The following is an 18,754-nucleotide window of genomic DNA, read 5'->3' as shown; positions in this document are numbered from 1 at the left end:
AGCCAGGTAATTTGCAGAGCCCCCCCCCCGCCTTTAGGTACAAGCTCTCCCTCCTCTGTGAGGGCAGGTCTGCACGTCCCCGCCCCCCCCAATAGCTAGCAATCCAAAACAGTCCAGTGGAGCCTGAGCGGTGGGTGTTGCCTTCTGACACACCTCCGGTGATGTCAGGGGATGTGGCATATGCAAATAAGTTATGCTAATGAGTTATGCTAATGAGCTCCTGCACCTCTTTTTCTAGGAAATGACCCCTGGGTAGAGGCACCAATTTTGCAGCATAGTTGCTGGTGTCTCTCCTCAAAAAAAACCCCAAATTTCAAAAAGACTGGATCAGGGGGTCCAGTTCTATGGGCCTCATAAGCTGATGCCCCCATCCTCTGTAGTTTGTGAGCTGAAGCAGAAATCCTCTGAGCTGGCCTCTGAAATGTTGTGCACCAGCACTCCCTAGCACAGCTTAGAGGGAACTGTGACAGGGATCCTTTTTAAAAAAAATAGTTACTGGGTTTCAAGTCCCCCCTCCTTGTTGGTTTTTTTCTGTTGGGGGGGGGGTTGAAAGAAACTTTTTAAAAAATGACTACATAGCTATTAAATCAATGATTTAAAGTCATTCCCAATTAAATCTTGCATTAACAGTATTCTCAGGACAGATGCCCACATACCCAGCATTGTTACTGACAGCGGTTATCCCTTTTACACCGGTCTTCAATAAAGCTCCTATGAGGTTCTCAGGAATACCACAGAGCCCAAAACCTGCACAATAAAAAGAAATTATCCCGTTAGAGACCCATTCCATTCTAAAATGCAAAATGCCACAAATCCACTTGTCAGGGACAAAGGCCCCGGCTCAACATGAGGAACCCCACCCCCACCCCACAACCCTGGCTCAGGAAAGTAAGTCTTTCATAACACTAGGTTTTTCAGCAAGTGCCTTCCTGCTCCAGTGCTATAAAAAAGACACATACCCCTCCCCAAGTTATCGGGCATGCCCAGTAATGGCCACAAATCACAACTGGCTAATAAGCCAATCCAGAATTCCTATGCCTATATTAAAATGGCAAATACAAGGATCAAATGTGTGAAGAGAGAGAACAGCCCAAACTAGCACCCAATAAACCAGAGGTTTTTAATCCCTGTCATCCACTACAGAAGGAATTCAAAATCTTAAATACAAATGACTGAAAAATGGGCTGACCAGATATTTAACTATGTCTTCTTACAATTTTTCTCCCCCTCCCCAGTGGGTCACATGTAAACCCCACTCCTATTCATCATGGATTCCTTATCTGTAGAATGGTGCCCTCCACTTGTTTCCCTGCTTTGGAAATACTGGCTTCTAACATCTTCTTTTCAGCAACAGGACTATACAGACAGTATTTCCTCTCAGAACATGTTGGTCATCCTCAGATGTCGATCCTCCAGAGCAATTCTCTTAGCAATAGAGGTACAAGTCTGGAACAGGCAAGTCAAATAAACACATGCACTTCTCTAAGTTATCCGGCATGCCTTAACAGCTCTCACCTTTTGCCTAGATTTCATACAAATTTGTTCTTTTTTAATATGCCAAGAACTCCACCCATGTCACCTACTTTCTGAAGATCTGTCTTAACATAGAAATTTTACAAGCCTATTCTGGAATGAGTTTTATGCTTGATTTTTGACCTAAATTGCACCTACGCCTTTATATTGGAAGGTTACAAAGAGATGGATTAGTGCCACAGTTATCCAGCATTGTAGGCACAGGTTTATTTATTTACACAATCGATTTAAAACATTTTAAAGCCACCTGTCCACCCAATTTAGGGTCTCCAAAGTAGCAAACAACATTAAAACAAGTTTAAAAACACATATTTTGGTTGGGGACAGGGATGGGTAATATCATGGCTGGCACCCTCCTCTCTCCTTTTTTCTTTCTCTCTCTGCCTCCTCCTTATCCTGCTCACAAGGCGGCATCATAGGGATAGGTAATATCATGGCTGGCACCCTCCTCTCTCCTTTTTTCTTTCTCTCTCTGCCTCCTCCTTATCCTGCTCACAAGGCAGCATCATAGTCCGGAACTGGTTGAAGATTGATTTAAACGCCATCTGGGGATTGTTTTTGATGATGATGTATTCATTATATTTTTACCAATTGTTTATTATGTATTTTATTTTACTGTTCATCACCCAGAGCCCTGTGAATTTAGGGATTGGGTGATCCATAAATCCAAATTATAAATAGATATAAATATATAAAAAAATAAAACAGAGCACAAACAAAAAAGTACATGAAGGGAGGAGGGGTCAATTAGATGGAGTGAGCTTTCACCGCTGGAGGAGGACAATGATAGGTGAACCTCCCTGGGGACAGAGATCCATAACTTTGGTGCCACACTCAAGAAGGCTCTTCTTTGGGTTGTCTCCCATGTAGCCTTAGATGGTTCATACGGAATAGGCAGCCCTTAAGGAATGCTGGACCTAAGCTGTAGATGGCTTTATATCAGCACCTTGAATTGGGCACATAAGCAAACTGGGAGCCAGTGTAGGTGGAAGAAAACTGGAGTGATACGCCCCCTACGACCCATTCCAGCAAGAATTTCGGTCACAGAATTCTGCACCAATCGTAGCTTCTGGACACTCTTCAAGGGCAGCCCCGTTTAGAGCAGGTTGTCATTTAATTTAGATGTCACCAGGGCACGTACTACAGTGGCAAGATTTTTCCTGCTCAGGAAGGGCCTAGGCTGGTGAAAGGTACTCTGGACAGTACTGCTGCCAGTTTATCCAACATGAGTCCCAAATCCAGCAGCATCCCCAAGCTACGAGCCTGCTCCTTTAAGGAGAGTACAACCCCATCCAGAACAGGATACTTCACACTTATTGTCAGGGAGGGAAATGTCAGGGAGAAAAATACTTCCCATCTGAACAAGTCTAAGAACAAGGGATTCAAGCGTTACTTACCACCAACAAGGAGAGTTGACCCATTGGGTATGTCTTTTACCGCTTCCACGGGATCAGTATAAAATTTGGTGTTGTAACAGCTGCTGGTGGAGAAATAGCAGCCACTAGTCTAGAAGAGAGATAAAAAGAGGTAAAAGTGGGTAAAATATTACTTAGCCACAAAAATCAAGAATTGCTTGTTTGCTGCGTTAGAAAGACAAAATGAACAAGAAGCAGCAGTTACAATTCCAAAGATATCACATAGGTCTTCAGGGAGGATGTCTGAGGAAGAGATTCCACCTCAAAAGTCTACCAGATTCCTATAACTTGCTTTAGAAAAGAGTGAGAGTCCAATACCACCCTAAAGACTAACAAAATGTGTGACAACAAGGTATGAGCTTTCATGAGTCACTGCTCACTTCTTCAGGTCTTGACCTATAACTTGCTTGATGTGTCTGTATATCTTTACAGTATTTTGCTTTTGTAAAGCATCTTACAGCCAGTGTTCCCTCTAAGCTGAGTTAGTGTGAGCTAGCTCACAGTTTTTTAGCCTCTGGCTCACACATTTTTGTCTTAGCTCAGGAAGGCTGGCTCCAGAGCAAACTAATCCATGCAGTAGTCAAATTACCTGCTCACAACTTTAATGCCAGTCGCTCACAAAGTAGCGTTTTTGCTCACAAGACTCCATAGCTTAGAGGGAACATTGCTTACAGCTTATATTTTCTGGTGCAGGGGATTTAAAAATTTCACCTAAAAAGAAGGTTCCATGTATTTATACATTTAGATATATAAACTTTTCTCCTCAATGTGGGCCCAAAGCAGCTTCTGGACTTTTCACCCTTCCTCCATATTCTCCTGTGAGGCAAAATAGGCCCAAATTCACCCAGCAAGCTTCCTTGGCAGAGTGGGAACTGAAACCTGGGTCTCCCAAATCCTAGTCCAATAGCCACTGCACCACGCTTGTTTGGTCTAACTCTGTTTGCACAGCTGCTATTCTAATGGGAGGGGCTGTGGCTCAGTGGTAGAGCATCTGCTTGGCATGCAGAAGGTTCCAGGTTTGATCCCTGGCATCTCCAGTTAAAAGGACCAGGTGACGTGAAAGACCTCTGCCTGAGACCCTGGAGAGCTGCTGCCAATCTGAGTAGACACTACCACAGTTCCCTCTAAGCTGTGGAGTCTTGTGAGCAAAAATTCTACTTTGTGAGCTGCTGGCATTACATTTGTGAGCAAGCTATTTGGCTACTGCATAAATTAGTTTGTTCTGGAGCCATCCTTCCTGAGCCGAGACAAAAATGTGTGAGCTGGAGGCTAAAAAACTGTGAGGTAGCTCACACTAACTCAGCTTAGAGGGAACACTGGACACCACTGACTTTGATGGACCAAGGGTCTGATTCAGTAGAAGGAAGCTTCATATGTCATGTGTTCACCCCCACACAAGGACTTGTTTTGGTATAGGCCTACAAGGGCACACAAATAAACCACTAGTTCAGAGTAATGAATCATTACAGTCAGGGCTGAGCACATGCTGCCATATCAACCAACCAGAAGAATATACTCATAACACAGCAGCAGAATTCAGTTTCATGAGAATCTCTACTTTTTAAAATAAAGTACGTTTCTAGCCCTTATGGGTGTTATGATATGCCTGAAAGTGTTAGGACAATACACTAGTGAAATCCAGAAACTACAAGCACCATGGTTAGGCACAAAGCTTCAGTGCCGTGTTAAACCCCTTCCCTACCTCCCTAGAGATGTAAAATTTCCGGAAATTTTGAAGCTCGGAAAAAAACCCGTTTTTTTTCGGGGAAAAACAGAAATTTTCAGAAAAATTGAAAAAAATGCTACATTAGCATTTCTTTTGTCTTTTCTAGATTGAAAGTCATTCTGTTACTTTAGGAACATAAAATATGACTATGGACATTTTTACTTGGCATGAAATTATCACAACTAGCATATTAAAAATATAGTGTATCCAAACAATTATTACAAACAGAATACCCACCCACATACAAAAACAAAACTGAAACCTTTTTATTTTCTTCTGACAATAGCACCTCCTAAAGGAAGAAATGCATCTTGTTCTTGCATTGGAGAGTTCAGTTTGTAACCTAGGACTTGCTCAAGCATTAGATCAATCTGATACCATATATATATATATATATTTTAGAAATGATTTGGAAAATATTTGAACACCTTGTCTTAAAATATTTTAGTCATCATGTTAAAATAAAACGTTCCATAATCAATTTCTTTTCTTTTCTTTTCAATTTTTCGGAAAAAAACAAAAAAACCTTCAGGAAAAAAAACGGTTTTTTTCCAAATTTTTCCGGTTTTTTTCCGGGCCTTCACATCTCTATACCTCCCCCTAATGACCAAGAGAAGTCAAATAACTTATGCATAAGAAAAAATGCACATTTATTTAATCTGTATAATTTACAGAATGCAGAAAGGGGTTTCTTTTCCCCTTAGGACAATATTTTGGATTTGAGTAGGCACACCCTTGGCCAGGTGTTCATACATCTTGGGGTTATAGCAATTCGTAAGCAAACAAAAAATCCCAAGCCAAACTGAAGTGATATTCTTTCACATGGAAGCTGTGCTGGAAGTTGGGCTGTGGTTAGCATTACTGAGGGCCTGGCATGTTCACCTTTGACATAGCCCCTCTACTTATTCCGGCACCTGTTCAAGAACTAACAATCTAAGGCTGAATCCACAGGTCACTGGATACTGCATTTCATCACTGGATAGTCTTGTCCACAGTAGAAAATCCAGTTGTGAATGACTGAACACATGCAGCTGCCTTAGGTAAAGGTAAAGGTTCCCTTGCTCGAAAGCCAGTTGAATCCGACTCTAGGGTTGCGGTGCTCATCTCCGTTTCCAAGCCGAAGAGCCAGCGCTGTCCAAAGACGTTTCCATGGTCATGTGGCCAGCATGACTAAACACCAAGGCGCACGGAACACTGTTACCTTCCCACCAAAGTGGTCCCTATTTATCTACTTGCAATGTCTTGCTTTCGAACTGCTAGGTTGGCAGGAGCTGGAACTAGAGACAGGAGCTCACTCCGTCTTGCGGCACCCGGGTCTCGAACTGCTGCTGCTCTCAAGATTAAGAACATAAGAAGAGGCCTGCTGGATCAGACCAAGGGTCCATCTAGTCCAGCATCCTGTCTCACACCAGTTCAACCAGTTCCTCTGGGCAGCCAACAACAAGGTAGACAGTTGCCTCCTGCCTCTGGGATCCAGAGGATTCGTGCCTCTGAATGTGGAGGTTCCCCTCAGTCACCATGACTAGTAGCCACGGATAGACTTATCCTCCATGAATCTATCTAATCCCCTTTTAAAGCTGTTTATTCCTGTAGCCATCACTACGTCCTCTGGCAGTGCATTCCACATTTTAATCACTGTAAGGAATTTCAGACAGACGATATAATCCGGAAGACGAACGGTTCCCAAACGGTTTCTGGTCTGTCATTTCAGACAGAACCGTTTTAGAACCGGTTCCCTACTGGAATATATTTGTAATTTCAGACACAGATGCTTCTGTCCCGTTTAGGAAACAGGGCTGAAGCGTTTTACCTGTCAACCACTTCCAAGTAGTCTTCAGTTTCCTCTCCCGGTTCCAATGCGCTTTTTCCCGCCGTTTTTCACCCGCGCAGGCGATCTCCGGCTTTTTTTTTAACGTTCACTTTATAGTGCTATAACGGTATGACGCAACAGCATTATATCAACCCCATTTGAATGCCTGGAGTGTTTTGTTAGAGTGCTATACCGATATAGCACTCTAAAGCGAATGTTTTTTTAAAAAAGCTGGAGATCGCCCGCACGGGCGAAAAATGGCGGGGGGAAAGCGGTGCAGTCTGAAATGGCAAACCGCTTCAAATCCAGCTCTTTACCGGAAGGGGAAAGCCATGTGTGAAATGGCAGCCCTATACCGGTTTACTCCATGACGGATCAAAAACGGCTTCAAAACGGGTTTAAAAGGGTAATGTGAAATTCCTCTGTGTAAAGAAAGCATGCTGAACCTACTTGCCCGTCAGCTTCATTGTATGCCCCCAAGTTCTACTACTTTGGGAGAGGGAGAAAGTTCTCTTTGTCAACTCTCTCCATCCCATGCATGATTTTATAAACCTCTATCATGGCGCCCCCCTAGTCGTCTCTTTTCTAAACTGGAAAGACGTCTCAGACAAAAGTTTTTTGCAGCATTACCTGATCCCTTCTTAACTGGAGATGCTGGGGACTGAAGCTGGGACCTTGGGCACGCAAGATGGATATTTTAGTGCAGAGCTAAGGCCTCTCCCTAAAGTGCAACAGCAGCACAATACCCAAGGACGTGTGGGCGCAGCCTACGAAAATAGGGACCCTTTATGTTGCTCCACATGAGAGCCGTTTCTATATGGAAAGATGTTTTGCTGCGAGGGATATTTCTGGCAAGACATTCCAAGGGTCTCTCTGTGTGAAGGAAGCGAAGAGGACGAATCACACAAACCATGTGGTGAGCCAATGCTTGCAAAAAGAGCTCACCTTGTGGCACCAGCTGCCACACAGAAGAATATAAAGCAGCCTCTACATGGGGATCCTGATAATAGATGAACACGGCACAGGTGAAGCGACAGCTAGAGGTCTGGCGTAATAAAGGAACAGTGATGACAGGGAAGTGGAAGAGAGACTGGTAGTGGAAAGTCCAGAAATAGCAGAGACGGGTGACACAGCAGGCCATGAAATGAGAGAGCAATGTGACTTTCAGGGAGCAATTCTGGACACATTCCTTCCTCGTTACCGCTACTGGGCAAGATGCCAAAAGGGATACTCTAGTGAAAACTCAACATTCACAATGCTTGTAAGTATGTACTAACCCGACACAAGCCTGAAAGCTTAGCAAAAGAGTGGGTGACACTTTAAATTTGTTCAATGGGGAAATGAACATGTGAACAAGAACACAACTTAGAAAACCAGACCATCTCTAATCATGCCTGCAGTACCAACCCTAATTTCAGTGGCTGCCCATAAACTTGGGAGAACCCAGAATCTAGTGGAAGGCCAGGGCTAAACTGACTACCGGGACAACAGCAAGTGAATTTGCTGAACAGAATATGTTGCACAAGGATGTCAAAATGCATGAATCCTTAGTCTACAGGGCACGTGCTTGCACTTTAGCCTGCAATTATTTAGAAATATCTGTTCTGCAGGGGAATGCAGAGCGTGTTGTGTCAAACCTTTTCCTTTTCAGAATTTTGTACAAAAAATAGGGAGCAAGAAACAGAAGAAAAAGGAAGTGTAATGCATCTTTGTTAATTTTCCCATTTTCCAGTGTCAACCCTGCTCCTTCTGCATGCGTCAATATCTATCCTCCCATCCAGTGTTCCCTCAGAGCTGAGTTAATGTGAGCTAGCTCACAGTTTTTTAGCCTCTGGCTCACACATTGACATCTTAACTCAGGAAGGACGGCTCCAGAGCAAACTAATTTATGCAGTAGCCAAATCGCTTGCTCACAACTTTAATGCCAGTAGTTCCTTTCTCCAAGGAATATGCATAGTTCTCCTCCCCTCTATTGTTTGCTCTCACGACCACCTTGTGAGGTAAATTAGGCTGAGACTGACCAGCCTGCGGCCAACAGCTTTTGTCTAACATACCACCTTTATCTCAATTCCTTCCGTCTGTTAAAGGAAGAAGAAGAAGAAGAAGAAGAAGAGATTGGATTTATACCCCGCCCTTCACTACCCAAAGGTGTCTCAGAGCGGCTTACAAACTCCTTTCCCTTCCCCTCCCCACAACAGACGCCCTGTGAGGTAGGTGGGGCTGAGAGAACTATGACACAAACTGCTCTTTTTCAAGGACAGCTGTGCCAGAGCTTGTGACTGACTCAAGGTCACATCAGCAGGTGCAAGTGGAGGAGTGGGGAATCAAACCCGGTTCTCCCAGATTAGAGTCCGCACACTTAACCACTACACCAAACTGGCTCCACCTGTACTGAGGGTACAGTAATATTTAACTTCCGTCATGATCAGCAATGGTAGAATTAACCGACCCACTTTAATTCCGGAAAACGTGAAGCATGTCTACCGAAAAGACACGTCCAAAAGATGTTTAAGAAAAATGTACCGTTAATAAGCTTCATTCGATAGAGTATGAAATTAAAAAACGAAGAAAATATGTATACGGAGAACAATCGAAAGATTATAATTTGTTCGTGACTCCTCTTACGCTTAAGAACAACGTTACTGAGTAGGTGGGAATGAGAAGTATTACAAATAACAATATTCTTGCACAATACCAACTCTGCTCTTAAGTCTGGATTTTCTTCCAGCTACAGCTGTGACTTCTGCTATCGGCGCCCAGTCACATTTCTAATAAATTAAGCAACTCCTCAGAAGTTTCTTTTCAGTTGACAAGGGAGGGGCTGTGGCTCTGTGGTAGAGCATCTGCTTGGCATGCAGAAGGTCCCAGGTTCAATCCCAGCCCTCTCTAGTTAAAGGATCAGGCAGTGAGAGAGGAGATGAGAAAGGTGATGAGAAAGACCAGTCCACATAAGACCCTGGAGAGCTCCTGGTGGTCTGAGTAGACAGTATTGACTTCAATGGACCAAGGTTCTGATTCAGTATAAGGCCACTTCACGTGTTCACATGACACAACAAGGACAAATGCGAACAGAATTACGAACAGCAGCCAGCTTGGGGAAGGGGAGATATTGGGGACTTAATGTTCTAATCCTTACTGTAAGCCACCCTGAGCCAAAAGGAATGGCAAGGTATAAGCATTTTAATAAATACAGTATTTCGAGTTAGACACAGGACCTACAATTCATAAAACACAATCCTCGCGTTTAAGACAGTGACATACCAACCCTAAAGGAAAGATTTACTTTGAAGTAGAACCCAGTGATTTCAATTCCACTCTCTTTAAAGTCAGGATGCAGTCCTCTGCATTTATGTACTAGGAAGCAAGCTTATTTTAAATCAATGGAATTTCTCAATCCAAACAATGATGCTTCGGATCCTAATGGACAACATCAGCTGTAACAAGTAATAGAGGCCAGGCCTCTTTTTAAAAATCCAATTATTATCCCGGGTACCATAAGAGCCAAGAGCAAAAAAGGCAGTACTGTGTACTGGTTAGTGTACTAGAATAGCATCTGGGAGAACCAGGTTCAGATCTCTAAAGGTAAAGGTAAAGGTTCCCTTGCTCGAAAGCCAGTCGAGTCCGACTCTAGGGTTGCGGTGCTCATCTCCGTTTCAAAGCCGAAGAGCCAGCGCTGTCTGAAGACGTTTCCGTGGTCATGTGGCCGGCATGACTAAACATCAAGGCGCACGGAACGCTGTTACCTTCCCACTGAAGTGGTACCTATTTATCTACGTACTTGCAATTTCTTGCTTTCGAACTGCTAGGTTGGCAGGAGCTGGAACTAGAAACGGGAGCTCACTCCGTCATGCGACACCCGGGTCTCGAACTGCTGAACTACTGACCTTCCACAGCCTGCAGTTCAGCGTCTTAACCACTTGAGCCACCGCAGCTCAGATCTCTACTCTGCAATAAAAGCTGCTGGGTGACTTCAGGTCAGTCACATATCCTCAGCCTCATCTACCTCACAGGTATCTGACAAAGGGAGCTTTGACGGTTAAAAATTCATCCCCTCAAAATCTTGTTGGTCTCTAAGGTGCTACTGAACTCGAATCTAGCTGTTCTATCTCACAGTGTTGTTGTGAGGCTAAAACAGAAGAGAGGAGAATGGTGTAAGCCAGTCTGGGGCCCTCAATGGGGGGGGGGAGTGGAATATAAATGAAGTAAATGAGAGTCTGTATTTTAGAAGAAAAAGAGACTGGATTTATACTAAGGCTAAGAGTGAGTGACAGGCCCAAGGTCACCCAGTTGAGCTTCATGGCGGAATGGGGATTTGGACCTGGGTCTCCTATATCCCAGCCTGACACTCTAACCATTATACTATAGAAGAGAAGAAGAAAAAGAGATTCAGATTTATATCCCGCCCTTCACTACCCGAAGGAGTCTCAGAGCGGTTTACAATCTCCTTTCCCTTCACCCCCCCCAATGACACCCTGTGAGGTAGGTGGGGCTGAGAGAGCTCTTTTGAGGACTGCCCTTGACAGAAGAAGCTCTGAGAGAACATATGAATGATCCAAGGTCACACCACCAGCTGCATATGGAGGAGTGAGGAATCAAACCCGGTTCTTCCAGATTACAGTCCATGCCCCTAACCACTACACCAAACTGGCAATTTGTGTTGCTTTGGTGTCCCTGCTGTGCGCAGTGTGGCTTGTGCAAACGACATGAGTCTGCCAGTGGAAATGGAGATGAGCCATTTACAGGAGCAAAGCTTTACCAGTTCTAGGATTCCTAGCTTTTGGCACAGGTTCTACAGCTGTCCCTGACTGGCAGCACAGATCACTGTCTACCTCACGGTCATAAAAAAAGAAGATCCCTGTATATCCAGCTCTCAGAAAAAGGCCAGGAACTATTTCTCGGCCAGCTGGTCACCCTAACTGAGCTTGAGCAAAGCTTAAATCTTGCTTAACCAGTTTGCAGAGCAGGCTACAACTTTTAACTACGAAGAAAAGTGTCTTGTGACCTGCTTCTATACGTCATTTGCAAAATAAACGTTCAATAAGATCAGGGCTTGACCACCCTTGTTCCAGTATATAGTACATAGATGGGTGCGGGTGTGTTACAGGCACACGCACACACACCACTGGTATATCAAATTCAGTACTGTCTACTTTCACCGGCACATCACCTACTACCTGATCCTTTTAACTGGATGTTAAGTCCTGCGCTCAACAAATAGTCGGAGTGTGATTTCAGCGAAAACTCAACACTGGAGATGCCAGAAAATGAACTCTGGACCTTCTGCATACCAGGCAGATACTCTTTTTAAAGCATAGAGTGAAGGAGAAAGGAAAGATGATAGAGGGAGAAGGCAGGAGGGACAAGGAAACTGCCTTTGGTTTGAAACGTGTTTTTTTTTTAAGTTGGAGAAAATAGTTACACAGCCAACTGCATTCCTGTCAGTGTCCTATCCCTACTGTGAAGAAGTCAAAAATAAAGAAAAGAAAAAGTTAGCACAGGGCAGAGGTAAAGGGATGGAGAGCAGGGCGGAAAAGTAACCTGGTGTGGTTCTAGTGCTAAAAATCAATAAAAAATAGGGACAAAGTTGATCACTTTCAAGTTAGCGTTCTATCACTAGTCCAGTTAAAAAACATTAATTCATCCATGGTTTCCATTAACGATGTATTGCTAGTGCAATTAATTTTTAAAAAAAATAGCACGGGGCAGAGGGGAGAGAACAGGTGGGAGAGGAGGGGGCACGGATTCTGTGGGGGGAGGTTCAAGGTGGGCATGGACGACAGTCACTGGGCAGCCAAAAAAAAATAATGAAGCACTACACACGTGTGGTAAAGCTGACTCACAATCTGCTTAGAAAAAAAAACACTGTTGTAAAAGTACTCAGAGAAAACCAAAGCAAACCCTATAAGAGCACAACACATGTGGAAACAAAAACCCCCAACATGCAGTGTGGGCACACAACCAACAGAAATAACACAGAAAATCCCTTTGCTTGGCTTGGCTTTTTCTCAACGACCCCTCCACCGTAACCAATGCTTTTTATGTTTTGTATGCATTTTTAGTATTTTGTGGGTATTTTAGTTCTCTTTTTAACTTTTAAAAATTGTTTTAATCATGTATGTTTGGGGGGGGTGATTTCATTGGTTTTGTAATGTAATTTTATTATCTACGTTTTAAATTGTTAGTTGTCTTGGAGGCACTGGGAAGGGCAGAAAGGTGGGGTATAAACCTTGTAAATAAAGAAATAAAATGTTCTACCACAGAGCCACACCCCCTTCCCCTAGCTCACCAGATTGTTGGGATGCTATCTGGGAAGACAATGCCAACTAAACTACCCTAGGGCAAGTGTTGTTGGCAGTTAAGAAGGATAAAGCTGTTGATCACTTCAGTGTCATTAAACACGTTTAAACAGATGCACCCACTTCTAATGTGTTTAAAGCAGCTCCCTGAACTGAAAGTGCTAATTAATATAACGTAGCAGCAGACCAAAGCAAGGGACCCAAGCTTCAATTCCAGTTATATTCAGCTGAGTCCCTGATCTCAGCATGCAAACTTTGTTGTTCAGTTGCACAGTCGAGTCCGACTCTTCACGACCCCATGGACCAGATCACGCCAGGCCTTCCGGTCTTCCGCCATCCTCTGAAGTTTGCTCAACTTCATGTTCGTTGCATCTATGACACTGTCTAAGCATCTCATCCTTTGCCGTCCCCGTCTTCTTTGACCTTCAATGTCAAACTTAGGGTTCTTAATATTCCTTAACCAGCTTGTGACCGGAACTCTTAACAGTAGTCTGATGCGCAGACATTAGCAAGCGATTTTCGCATCGTCACCCAGTGTGTAAGGTTTCATTTGCAGATTCCTTCATAGTGTGGGCTAGCCCGATGTCATCAGGCCACAGAAGCTAAGCAGGGCTGGCCCTGGTTAGTATTTTGCATGGAATACCAAGATCACTATGCAGAGGTAGGCAATGGCAAACCACCTCTGCTCACCTCTTGCTTTCCAAACTCCACCAGATTGCCATATGTCGCCTGCGACTTGATGGCACTTTACACATACGCACAAGTAGCTGTTGGAGGCCGAAAATCAGGCCAGGCAATTTTCTGCTAGGAACTGGCAACCCGTATGTACACTGCTGGCATTAGACAGTTCAACATTTACAAACAGTGCTGTGCAAAGTGTGCCATAAGATCTGCATCAGCTGCAAAAGAGAAACCAAAATCAGGCAGCCATTCGTTAATATTTTGCTACGTGGCTAACAAAGGTATCAGCGCTCGGAGATTCTTAATCAGGAAGACTCCTCACACTGCGGTCTGAAGAAGATTTACTCAGAAGCAATGCTGCGGAGTCATCTTGTGAGCAAAAATTCTACTTTGTGAGCTATTGGCATTAAAGCTGTCAGCGAGCGATTGGGCTACTGCATAAAGTAGGTTGCTCTGGAGCCATCCTTCCTGAGCTAAGACAAAAATGGGTGAGCCGGAGGCTAAAAAAACTGTGAGCTAGCTCACGCTAACTCAGCTTAGAGGGAACACTGCTCCGAAGCATCAGACACGTAGTTCAATGGGACTTACTGAGGTGGGAACAAATGGGCCAAATAAATTTGCGTTTTTATCCTTTCCTTCCTCAAAGGATTTCAGGGCTTGGATGCATGGTTCACCCCTCCTCCATTTTTTAGCCACAACAACCCTGTGAGGTAGGTTGCGGCTGAGAAAGAGTGACTGGCCCAAGAACATCCAGGAAATCCAGGGATCTGAACCTGCATCTTCCTGGTCCTAAAAAGGTCTCCTGACCGAAAATAAATGAGAATGCGCTGGATTTGGGAGTGGACCATCAAACAGAAACATGAAAAGCTAGTCCTTGTTGCCATTACCATCTCCAGGAGGAACAGAAACAGTAAGAAATATCTGGGGCTCTGTCACTTTGCAAACAGCTCCTGGCAACATGAGATACTATAACAGAAAGGACCGGCCAACAGCTTGCTCCCCCTGCCTGGAAAGTCACATGTGGGATTTGATCAGCGGCGGCACAACAGAAGGCCCAGTGCACCGGCTGGTCACCTCTCCTCAAGCAGACGCACCTCCCAGCCTTCAAACTCTGCTAAGGCGGCCAGCGTCCTTTACGGAGTTAACACAGAACCACAAACCACCTCCAACCACAGTTGCCGACAGCCCTGGAGGAAAATGTCCTGTTCCTTTAACAGAGGCTTCATGTAAGGAAATGGCCCGCTAGTGGCCTGGAGATAAAGAACATTCCATTAAGCCTCCATTAGAGGACGTTTGTTCCATCTACCTCCAACTCTTTCTGCAATACAGATTTCTGCAAGTTGAAACTTCAGAAATCATATCTACAAATTAAGAGAACTGTGCCCAACAGGGTTTTGTATAGTTGCATTAACATGGACACTGGGAGGGGGGTAAGAGTGCAGGCCTCCTAAATACAAGTATTTAGGAAAATCCTGTGAAGACCAGAAGCAGCAGCACAAATGAAGCTGCCAAGTACTAGCACATGATGGCTGGCCTCTTCATAGGGCCTATATATGGACAACCTTTAAGCACAGATGCCACGATTAACACCTGAGCAGAAGGAACCACAAACAGGGCTACAGGACAGAATCAGGGCCATTCCGCAGCTTCCATCCTATTCTGCACAGAAGACTAAAAGAAGTCATCACCCAGGGTACAGATATTATTGTAGCCCTTCTCAGAATGGCACAGAAATACTGGACTAGGGCAGGGTATACAAAAATAAAGCAATATATTTTTTCTGTGCCCTCAGTCTACACATGGTACTTTGCTTTAACTAATGAAGACTGGTCGTTCCTCACATTTTTAGCCCACTCTTCCGCCAAGAAGTTCAGTGTGGCATAGGTAGGTAACGTGATCATCTAATATGAGAAGCCAGTTTGGTGTAGTGGTTAGGAGTGCAGCAGACTCTAATCTGGGAGAACCAGGTTTGATTCCCCATTCCTCCACATGCAGCTGCTGGTGTGACCTTGGGTCAGTCACAAGTTCTCTCAGAGCTGTTCTCTCACGAGCAGTCCTCGGAAAAGCTCTCTCAGCCTCACCAACCTCACAGGGTGTCTGTTGTGGGGTGGGGTGGGGTGGGGAGGGTAGGGGAGGGGAAAGGAGTTTGTAAGTCGCTCTAAGACTCCTTTGGGTAGTGAAGGGCGGGGTATAAATCTGAATCTCTTTTTCTTCTTCTCTTCTATAGTATAATGGTTAGAGTGTCAGGCTGGGATATAGGAGACCCAGGTTCAAATCCCCATTCTGCCATGAAGCTCAGCTGGGTGACCTTGGGCCTGTCACTCACTCTTAGCCTAAACTACCTTCCAAGGTTATTGTGAGGGCAAAAATAGAGGAAGAGAGAACCATGGAGAAAAGTCAGAATAAATATATTTTCATTCTTTACTATCACTATTACGAAAACATTTTTATAAGCTGTTTATAACACACACTTTGGTCTCCACACAAAAGCCTTGCAATTTGCATTCGACAGTTGACAAGCAGGGACCTATTAGAGAGTTAAGAAATGAATAACCAAAAGGATGAAGGGAAGCTTCTTCACCCCAGAATGGGTTTTCAGAGGTAAGCATAGCCCTTAGAATATGTGAAATTTCAGTGTTTCTGAACCTCTCTTAAACGATCTAAATATGTGCCAGTGTATGTCATTCAACATAACACAATCCATCCCACCCACCTAACAGGTGGCTTTAGTGAAAGGACTTTGAGGTCATTGTTAAAGTAATATTACTTGATCAGTGTTAAAGAGCTCAAAGTGGGGGGGGGGGGGTCAGTCCTAAAGCACACAGACTTGCAAGTAAGAGAAGCAGTGTGATGCAGCAGAAGAGTGTCAGATTAGGAACTGGGAAACCCAGGTTTGAATCCTTCCACTCTGCCACATAAATCTGCTGGGTGACCTAGGGCCAGTCACCTACTCTCAGCCTTAACCTACTTCACAGGACTGTTGTGAGGATAAAATGAAAGATAAGCCCCTTTAGATCCACTCTGGTGAGACATGTAGGGTATAAATTAAATAAAATAAATATCTCAACCTAACCTACCTCACAAGGCTATTGTAAGGATAAAACAGAGGACAGGTGAATGATGCTGTAAGCCACTCTGGTTAAAAAAAACCCAGAGTATCGATATCTCAATGAAGTGCCAGTGAAATCAGTATGTGGCTGTGAGCTTCTGTAATCCAACTCCCCTCATTTCTACAGCAAAAAGCTTACCGTAACGAAACCAGTTCTGCAGAATTTTAGAACCGAAGATTAATTTGGCCAAAAGTTTCTATACTTAACAGAACCCCGAAGGCCTACTGTTTTGGCAAAGGAGGGTCTGGGCTCAAAAATGCAATCACCAAACACGCTCAACTGTGGAGCGAGGCCCATTAGTGTTGGTGGGCAGACAGAAGTTCCCCGGGGGTTTCAAAGAAACATAATAATAATAATCCGATGCCTTTTTAAACGTCAAGGGACCCTCTTAAATGGGTCTGCCTCGCCCCCTCTGCTTCCATCTCCTACGCAGGGCTGTGGAATCAGACAGACCCGACTGCAGGCCGCGCAAAGCTTCCTCTCCAAGGTCAGCCCGGCCAGGACAGGCGTGTCTTTGCATGCAAGCGCTGAAGGACTCGCTGCAGGTAACTCGTTGGCCAAGCGCGGAGGAACACCACGCGTGTTGCAACATATCGTGGGAGCTTTTGCCTTGGCCGCCCAACACTGTCTGGCACACAGCAGGCCGAGAGCTGCAGGTGGATCGAGTCCCTCAGGAGCAAAGAGAAGGAGGTCAGAGGAACGTCGGAACGGCGGCAACGGAAATGGGGTCAGAGGACACGTCGGTATTCAAGGCTGTAGCTCAACCGGGGTAGAAAAATCCCACTGAAATGCAAAGGGGTAGAAAAATCCCACTGAAATGCAAAGGATGAATGAAAACGCATCGCGCTCCACGGAGCCCTCCAAGCCGACGCGAGGCCTGGAGCTTTGCGCGCCGCTCCTTACCTTCGCCTGGGCTCTGAGCAAGAGCTGCACGGTCCCGTTGCGGGAGCCCCAGCTGGAGGCGACGGGAAGGCACCGGCTGAGCCGGGAGAGGAGACTCTGGGCCGCCATCTTCGAGCTTTTTGCAGCGTGCGAAGCCAGGCAGGGACTGAAGCAGGCGGCGGCGGCGCTGGTGAAGGCTGATGCCCTGCCCCCTCCGCGCGATGCCGCTGGAAAAAAACCGAGGCCGGCAGGCAAATGGGAGACGTTGCCGTCTCCGAGACCAGTGGGAAGGTTGGGGGCTCGGCCCCACACCCACTGACGTCGGCTTTAACTCTTGCAAGACTGGGGAGGGGTGGAGTTGCAGCTGCAGGAGCTGCAGGAAGAACTTGACTTCTTAGGCCTAAGAGGAGGGTCATGAGATGGAAGAAGACGGTCTCGTCCTTCTGGAATGGCGCGACTCCCTGCCAGGGGAAAACTAACCTATCAGGGAGAGAAGTTTTATTGGTTGGATTACATTGTTAGGTCGCCCTTCCCTGCAAGCAGGGCTCAGGGCAGCTTACAACAGAAAGGAACATACAATAAATAACTACAGTAAAATATACAGTGCCTATATCAGCAAAATTCAGTTCATTCCAAGGTAAGGAGGAAATTTCACAAGGGGGGGGGGGGTCCGCAGAGAATGGAGGGCATGATAGTGCCAGACTACATGGTGTGTACCATCCCTGTCCTCAACCGAATACCCGGTGGAACATCTCTGCCTTACATGCCCTGCGGAAAGGTAACAAATCCCACAGGGCCTGGATGTTCTCCTACAGAGAGTTCCACCAGGTGGGGGCCAGGTCCAAAAAAGCCCTGGCCCGATGGCACAATTGTTCGGTATCTTGAAAGGAAGGTATATGTATAGATACATATAAATGCTTGCGATGCTATATCCTGAAAGAAAATGAAGCAGAAACCTATTAGAACTTTTCAGCCATCTTATAATGGTATGTACCTTTTGAAGCACCGCCTTTTCCTCCAGCATCGTGTCCCCAAAACAGCAAGATCTGCTAGGACTCGGTCGGCTTGAATACCTGCAGGCCCTAGTTACAGAATTCCAAGTAACAGAAAGTTCTGAAGGCAAGGAGCAAGTGCTGGCTAATCTATCTTGTTTTGCTTATGAACCCAAGAACTGTGACTATCTCCAGCAGCTCCAGGGTCTTGGACCTGTTTCTGGATATGCTGACCGAAGATAATGACAGCCTGGAGATCTCCTGGAATGACAGCTGGTCTCCAGACTACACAGATCAGCTCCCCTGGAG

General features: G+C 45.1%; 1 protein-coding gene across 1 annotated transcript in view; it reads right to left on the bottom strand.

Moving 5' to 3' along the window:
* The window catches only part of OXCT1 (3-oxoacid CoA-transferase 1), an 85,576-nt gene extending 67,775 nt beyond the window's left edge, over positions 1–17,801 (bottom strand). The window contains exons 1-3 of the mRNA XM_015424477.1: positions 17,475–17,801; positions 2,931–3,039; positions 657–747 (exon numbers count right to left, since the gene is read on the bottom strand). Of these exons, the coding sequence (XP_015279963.1) occupies positions 657–747; positions 2,931–3,039; positions 17,475–17,582 (308 nt within the window). The 5' untranslated portion in view covers positions 17,583–17,801. The remainder of the gene's footprint in view (positions 1–656; positions 748–2,930; positions 3,040–17,474) is intronic.
* Positions 17,802–18,754: the final 953 nt, after the last annotated feature.

The sequence above is a fragment of the Gekko japonicus genome, unplaced genomic scaffold, assembly GCF_001447785.1.
Source record: "Gekko japonicus isolate JY-2015 unplaced genomic scaffold, Gekko_japonicus_V1.1 scaffold82, whole genome shotgun sequence".
NCBI lineage: Eukaryota > Metazoa > Chordata > Lepidosauria > Squamata > Gekkonidae > Gekko > Gekko japonicus.
This window is presented reverse-complemented; position numbering and strand designations above follow the sequence as displayed.